This window comes from Eurypyga helias, unplaced genomic scaffold, assembly GCF_000690775.1.
Source record: "Eurypyga helias isolate BGI_N326 unplaced genomic scaffold, ASM69077v1 scaffold13034, whole genome shotgun sequence".
Classification (NCBI taxonomy): Eukaryota; Metazoa; Chordata; class Aves; order Eurypygiformes; family Eurypygidae; genus Eurypyga; species Eurypyga helias.
Window position 1 is genome coordinate 70,527 of NW_010244412.1, and position 7,856 is coordinate 78,382.

At 39.1% G+C, this 7,856-nt stretch overlaps 1 protein-coding gene across 1 annotated transcript; it reads right to left on the bottom strand.

Moving 5' to 3' along the window:
* Positions 1–5,199: 5,199 nt before the first annotated feature.
* Positions 5,200–7,850, bottom strand: PELO (pelota homolog (Drosophila)). The gene is made up of 2 exons (XM_010149748.1): positions 7,141–7,850; positions 5,200–5,976 (listed from the first exon to the last, which is right to left on the bottom strand). Exons 1-2 carry the CDS (start codon positions 7,789–7,791, stop codon positions 5,545–5,547), a joined length of 1,083 nt encoding a protein of 360 aa, XP_010148050.1. The 5' UTR covers positions 7,792–7,850; the 3' UTR covers positions 5,200–5,544.
* Between the last annotated feature and the right edge of the window lie 6 nt (positions 7,851–7,856).

A 7,856-nucleotide genomic window follows, 5' to 3' on the forward strand; every position in this document is an offset into this window, starting at 1 on the left:
ATTTGTTTATACAATATGGAATTGTACTTACTAAAGACACAGACATAAAAGGGAGAATCTTTAGCCTAGTGTTAACAAAGAAACAGAAAAGGGTCTCAACCTTCCTATCTTCTGTCCCATATAACTCCTTAAACCCCTAGACTTTCTTCACTATTCAAGGCTTGGCTTTGATTCGAAATTCCATTTTGGACCAGAGAGAAAAAGCTTCCCATCAAGTCTGGTATGTACATTCCTAAAAAGGAGGACTGGGTTCAACTAATTAACATTATCTAATGGAACAGCTATTTTGTCAGAAGATTAATGATCAGCTCTAATTTGAATTCTAAGTAATTATTAGAGCAGCATAACAGTAATTACATTAGCTGTGAACATAGGATTTCCCAAAAAGAGGGCAATAAATTAGAGATCCATATAGCAAAATCTGACACGAGCTGGCAGGGCTTGAAAGCTGCTGCTTCATCTTGCATTTCCCAGAAGATGTTGACTTGGAAGCAAGTGCTGCTCTGATATCAGCCCCCTCTCCCCATTTCTTGTAGAGCCCTCAAGTGGGGCAAGAGGAAGAATTATTTTCAGACAACAGAATAAACAAGTATGATTTCAGAGACCTTTTCCTCACACACTGTTTTAGGATATGACACCTTAGCAGGCGATTTTTTCACAGAACAGCTATACTGCATTTCTAAAACAGTCAAGTTCAGAAGTTTACAGAGAATATGCACTCCAGTTTGGTTGTTAGACTGGCGACATTCCTTTATATTCGGTATCATGCAAGCAGTTATCCTCAAATCAAAGTCAATGCCCTACTTGAGTCAAGCATAAAAAATGTGGCAGGACTAAACATTACACTTATTAAGCAATTCTTTGGGCAACTGTCACACAAGAAGCTCCACAGCCTATATTTACTCTTTCCACTGCTGAGAAAGCCCAGGCTTGACCCATGTCAGAGCCTGAATTACGAATTAGCAGAAGAATCACAACACCCAAATAGTCAGTCATTTTCTTAACTCTAGATTAGCGGGGTAATGACTTTGCAAAGCACTATTTTCCTATATGAATTCTGAATGCAAGTCTCTAAAAGCAAGCTGTGGTCATGACAGGAGAAACACAGATACTGTGATATAATCTACTGCAATGTCACGTCTCTTGTCCTCCCATCGTCTGCTAAATCAAACCAAACCTGAGAAATCCTACTTGCATCGAAACTTTTATCATTCTCTCTGTAACAAGTTTTAGGTGTGTATTTAACGAGAATGGAGAAGTGAATGACCCCAAAACCTGTATCATTTCCCACATTAGCATAGCTTGAAGAAGCTTAATAGTCATCAACCAGAACCACCTTAGCTGCACCTAACTCTACATTTTAAGAACTTAAAAGTTTATTTTGAAATTATCTGATTTCACTGATGAAAGCCATTAGTATATCAGCGAGCAAGAAAAAAACAATTCAAGTCTGATGTTTTGCCGTTCTAAAGAGTACAAAGATAAGTAGTTTTCTAAAGTAATTACTTCAATTTTTTATTGTATGTCTTGCAGGAATTCCAATTTTGGGTTATAAAAAGGGGTTCCTAATTGCAGACCTTCTAATTGCAGTTTCACATTTAAAAAATTGCTTTCGTTGATATTTTGTAGAAGAAATAGACCAAACATTGCACCAGTGTGGCTTCAGATAAATTAACAGCATAAACATACCGGGAACATGTTTTTACCTGCAAAACTAGACACCTCTCTCTTTATGAAGCAGGCTTATTTTCTTTAAAAACAGAGAAATAAAAATCAGAGTGAAAAGTGAATGGACTGGGTGACTAAAAAGATTCCATGCACATGATCACATCTTTTATGCTCACTTTGCCTTTATGAAAATAAGCACATTTTTTGGGTGTATAATGCAGTTCCAGAAAGAAATTGAGAGAGGCTCAAGCTATAGATCAATCAACTGAGAAGGCAGCTATAATATACCTTCACAGAAAAAAGCTAACCAAGTCAGCAGCTCAGAAGTAAAGCTAGGAAATCTTCAACAGGCAAGAGAGGTTTAATATTCAGGGCCACTTAACGTTGCAGACAACAGTAGCAAATGAAAATTACTTCAGACATTTACATGGCTCGAAAAACATCAGGCGAGCTACATCACAAACTCAGCTGAGAAGCTATGGGCTCTTGTTACACTGGTGGTCAGGGAGTGGTCAAAAGATCATTTATTACCAGCCTTTTACTCATATAGTGTACAAGGGTGAAGACAGGAAGGAGGGAGATGAGGAATTCCCTAAGTCAAATACGGTTAAATGCTTTACAGTTCACTGAAAGATTTAACTTTTATTTTGTTTTATAACTGGGGATTATTTTGGCCCCTTGCTGGTGGTGACCTCTTGTTTGCACCAAACTTTATTTGGTAAAGAACCACACACACACAAAAGTAATAAATGGATTTAAATGCCACAGGTGACAAAACTAACAAACTGAGGCCAGTTCCAAAGTATGAGGTTGGAAGACAGGCTTTATGACCTAAATTAATTAATTTCTTTGAATCTTTGAAGCTAAGGGCACAGCAGGCTCAGGATCAAGCTGATTTCATGATACTTTTCAAAGCTTCCTTCCTACCAAACCTAATAAACATTAAGAATTCCCACAATGTGATGTGTATTCAATTATTTTGAAAACTGAAAAATTGGAAGATAAACAATGCTACTAATTCACAGAATTACATCAGAACATAATCAGAAACTGAGAAACTGTTCAAAATTACTAAATACTTTATGATGCAATAGAGTGATTTTAATAGTGCAGTTTTTAGTTCATGAATGTTTCGTTCCAAAGACACAAAAAATATTTTCCCACAGCTTTTGCACTTACTCATTTGATCTGCAGATAACAATCATCTTCTCTAAGTGTTATCTACACACAGACATGAAGGTCTGTGATAAGCAAGCATCTTTGTCAATATGTAATTTTCAACTACTCAAAATTCCTTTAAATGTAAAAGACACTAGCAAACCTGGAACTTTGCCAGGTCAAGCATCTGCAACTACTGAACGCAGCCCTTAAGCTGTTTCCTGAAACAGGATGCATTTGTCTACACAGTGATTGTATATTTATTTTACTAAAAAAATGCTTACCAAAAAAAAAAATCCCACCCTTCCATACTTTGGCCAACTACATGCGTATTTCTTTCAGAGACTTAATGCCATGATAGCAATAGCTGAAGAAAAGTCTCAGAAATTGTAAAGTCTGTGTGGACCTTTAATTCTAAGTGTAAATAATTCAAAGGATCACTGTGAGCGTACTTTCTTACCAGATGTTTGCTGTTATACCTTAAACCCCAACCCGCCCTCCAAAAATAAGCAGCAAAATGGATGCTTCTTTTTCTTGATGATACGCTACCACAAAACAGACTTGCAGAATTGCCACTGTAATCTTACAGTACAGAGCAAAAACTTAATAATTCCTTGTTTAAAATGTAATAACTAGAATCAATTTGGTCTAATAAAATAGTGAACCATTCCACAACCGAGGAACAGTTTGATTTGTCTTCTCAGTTTGCTCAGAATTAAACTAGGAATTTTCTGGTATATTACTATTTTGGTGTAAGTATCATTTATGTACAATTGCAAGAAATTGGCATCACTTGTAAGAAGGGAAATACTAATATACCAGTTTATCTTCAAGAAATGACTTTGCTTAGACATTATAAGCCTGTTTAAAGCTGTAATTTGCTGCATGTAACTAGTATTTGTCGGCCAGATTCTTCTACTTGTTCCATGTTCTTTACATTTAACTGTGTATTCAGCCAGGATAAGGGTTCTTTCCAAATGCTGAAGTGTATAATCAGCTTTGGCACATTTTTAAAGGAAAAAAAAAAATTAACTAGTCCTAACTACTGAAGGAAATGTACCTGAGCATTGTATGACTTGTGGCACTCAACACCATTCAAGACAAACATAAAGCTCAAACTAGCTGTGTAAACTTACTCTAACAACTGTCTTCATGAGCTTACTTGTCTTCAGTGAGAGAAGAATCAAAGTATTAATTAAGTGTAGTCCTAATGAAAGTTCTGTTCATAAATTCCTTACAACTGTGTGGATGATGGGAAAATGGGAGACGGCTTTTACCCCAAAAGTATTTCTCCATCAAGGAGTTCAGGCTGATGTTTTATCCAGAAACAGGTAATACCAAATTCACAGAGCTGGCACACATCAACATAGGGTAGTACCATTACAAATGCCTTTTCTAAAATTATTCTTCCCAGCCTAAAAATTTTGTTGTTTTTAATCTCCCGTTATGTTCCTTTCTGTATTTCAGAAGTCTTCCATAGTTTTCTCAAATGAAATTTGGTTTTGGCAAGTCTCTCCTCTTCCCTATGCCTCCCACCACATTTAAAAAAGGAATACTTACTTATACACGCAACCTACACCATCAAATATTGAACAGAACAATACCCTTGCAGATATGTCAGAATATGAAAGCAGTTTCTGCTTCCTCAGCCTAACATTTATCGTTCAGTGAAGAAACAAAACTCACAGCGGCTCTCAATACTTCAAGCAGATGACGTAATTGGAAAAGGAATTTTGATTTTTATAGTTGTCATCATCTTAACTGAAGTTCGGTTTATAAATTTATAATCCCTACTTCTGTATCATATCATGTCTGTTTTTAAAGAGGTACACAAATAGGCAAATACCAGATTATGAATTTATTTAAACTATTTGTTGTCAAAGGATTCCTCAGGGCAACTAGGGTGCTAACTTTGTAAGCCTTTTAATATACCTTCTCAGAACTGGGGGCTAAATAATCCCAATGCCAATTCATCAGAACACAGTAAATTACAAAATTCGTCATGCCTTGTTAGCCGTCAGGACAATCTCCCAGGACAACAGCATTCATAAGGTAACTGAAATGGGTGCACTGAGCTTCACAATTTATCTTGCATCTACTATCACATTAGGGAAGGAATGGTTAATTTAAAGGGTTTCTGAAAAATTGCTTTGTAATTTTCACAGAAATATTTAAGTGGTTTGATTCATAACACCGAGAAACCCCCTAAAAGACGATGTTGATCCCACTCACTTGCCACATATTAGGAAGAATGGTGAGTTCCTAAGAAAATCAAGCACAGTTTTGATTGCATGAAGAAGTTTACATTTGTTTTGCAATACCATTTTCAAGCATTTAAAAAGAAATAGACAGTCTGACATAGTTTTCTCTCTTTTAGTTTATTATCTGTCCACACACATTCCAAAACACTCAGCTGCCAATCTGCCTTAACATGCAGAACGAGCAGCTTTAGGGAGTCAGATTAGTTTTGTGTACTGCTGGAGGTCCAGGGTGTAACTTGCAAAAACAGCCAGCTCCATTCCACAGTGTAACAATAATCATTAACCATAGAACAGATACCCATTAGTGTGCTGAGCAGAGCTATATATTGTAAGAAATGCTATCAAAAACTTAAATTACATGACATGGCACATCTGCACACAGTACTTAGGAAGGGAGGGCCTTTAATGTAATTTCAACATGACTTGGAAAAGAAACTGTGGTATGAAGTCACTGTTATCAATCCTCTTCAGAGCTGGATTCATCTTCCTGGTCAGAAAGCTCAGTGACAGGAAAGCGCAGGATGGCTGCCACCCCTGTCAGCTGGCCAAGCTGTTCTCCAGACACATGAAGGCTGGAGAAAATGCGTACTGTGCCCATGTTCTCCCGTACGCTATCTACCAATTTAACATATCGGGCACGGGTAGCCACATCCTGGTGCCGGAAAAGCTCATCACTGATCAGCAAGGTATCGATGGCCATGGCTTCATTGGCCTTCTCCACATGTTTTAGACCATAAAAAGCTCGGTCTGGCTCATGCTGCAGCATTTTATAGAAGTCATCTAAGGCTTTAACCTCACCAGCTGCCTTAGTGTCAGAGAGACGGCTGGTTACAGCTGGGTCGCAGAGGGCTTCCTTCAGTGCGTATTTATGTCCCGAGGAAGAGTGGACCTAGAGTAAAAAGAAGTCAAAGGTTTGTTTCTTTTAAAAATAAAAAGGACCGTTTACTTGATTAGCCAGTTTCCAATATACATGGTATTTTTCTTATCTTGGTAACTATTCAAGAAAATTCTCTTTCTTGAAACCTACATTATTCTTTTCTTAAAGGATCTCTCCTCCAACCCAAAGCCTAGACCAACTCCCTTAAAATACAGCTTAGGGCAGAAAAGCTATTTCTCTTATTCAAAGATTTCATTAAATATGCAAGCTGTTGCAGAAAGTCCCCAAAGGTAAGCCACTTGAAACTAACTACTAAGAAACTAAGACTTAAGCCTCTTCCTTTTAAAGCATTCAAGAGGAAGACCTCTTAAGACTACATGCAGTTGAGAAGCATCAAGTGTTGTACAACTGCACAGCTACTATGCTTGCAAATCTCTGAAGTACATTTAAACTTTTCACACTATTATCACTTTGTTACAAATGCAAAAGGCACAATTTATTTCCTAAACGTTGTGACCACTAAGTATTGGGACTAGCTTAGCCCCGCTTGGTACACCCCTTCCCACCACTTTTGCAAGCATAGATTACAGGCCTACCAATTAAAAAAATATACAAGTATCCTTATGAAAAGGAGTACTTATTTTAGGCTCTGAGTTTGTCTGTTTCAGCGAAGGGCAAAAACACCCACTCACTGTATCAATGTGATGGCCAAGGAAGAGGAAAAGATGCTATGGTTTGCATAACCTTTAACTATGTAGTTCAAAACTAACGACACAATTTACTAACCTCTATCACACACAGGTAGTTTGTTTTTCTTCCTTAAAAAGCTTTAGAAAGCTACTATACAGTATGACTGATTAACACTACAGTTAAACTATTTTCCAACTTGTACTTTACACTTATATTAAGGTTAAATATGTCCTTATAGGGAGTTTGAAATATATTTTTAATACTTTCTCTACTCCACATTAAGGCATCCAAGGAAAGAACCATCCCTGTATCTTGGAAAACTACCTTATCATTTGGGAAGCATGAGAATAATTTTCTTATGATGCTTAGACAGAAATTTATTTTCTCTAATACGTGATTTCCCATCCCCCTTGTAATTATCTGCTATTACCACAGCCAGTTCCTAAATCTCTTTTTACCCACTCCGGAGACTGTTCGGTTCCTTACCTGCAAGAACTTGGACCTGTTCTCCAGCAGAAGCTTGTTATCAGTCTTGACTGCCTGCTGGAACATGTAGTCACAAAACTGCTCACGTACGAAGCCTGGGCTAGCCACCAGTACGCACTTCACCACCTCAAAGTTGATATGCCGCTGGATGGCTTGCACCACCTGCTCGTAAAACCTCTCCAGGGCCCGGTCGTGCTGACTGCAGTTCCCTTTCCGCTTGCGAGGTATGTTCACCTCCACCTTGGCACGGGTAAGCGTCATGCTTGGAGTGACCAGGCAGACGTGAGCTAACCCTTCCTGCATGACCACGGCTGCCACATCGGCGTTCCAGGCTGGGTCGCAGGCCTGCTCGATGCGCTCCAGCACCACGCTGTCCCACTGCTTCTTTGCCAGCGTGAATTGCCGGTTGGGCTCCAGCTCGATGGTGTGGTAGGCCCCCATCTTGACATACTCATTCTCTTGGATGTTAGTGCCCTTGACCCGCAGCTGGCAGGCCTGTGAGTCAAAGTCAATGGCTTCCACGCAGAGGGTGAGGGTGGTGCGGATGCGGTTGCTGCCCACGCTGCCCGTGGACGACTCAGTCTGCACCTTCCGGATGGTGGAGGCCCGCAGGCTGTCACCCACCTGCAGCAGATTGTAGGTGTGCCACATGTCCTCCGGCTCCTCGGGGATCAGCGTCACCTGACCGGCATTATCCTTCTCCAGGTCCTTCCTCA

Excerpts from the sequence above, each read along its gene's own strand:
- PELO (XM_010149748.1), bottom strand. The coding sequence starts at position 7,791 with ATGTGGCACACCTACAATCTGCTGCAGGTGGGTGACAGCCTGCGGGCC. Across the intron at positions 5,977-7,140 it reads ACAGGTCCAAGTTCTTGCAG|GTCCACTCTTCCTCGGGACA; the intron begins GTAAGGAACCGA and ends TTTTTACTCTAG.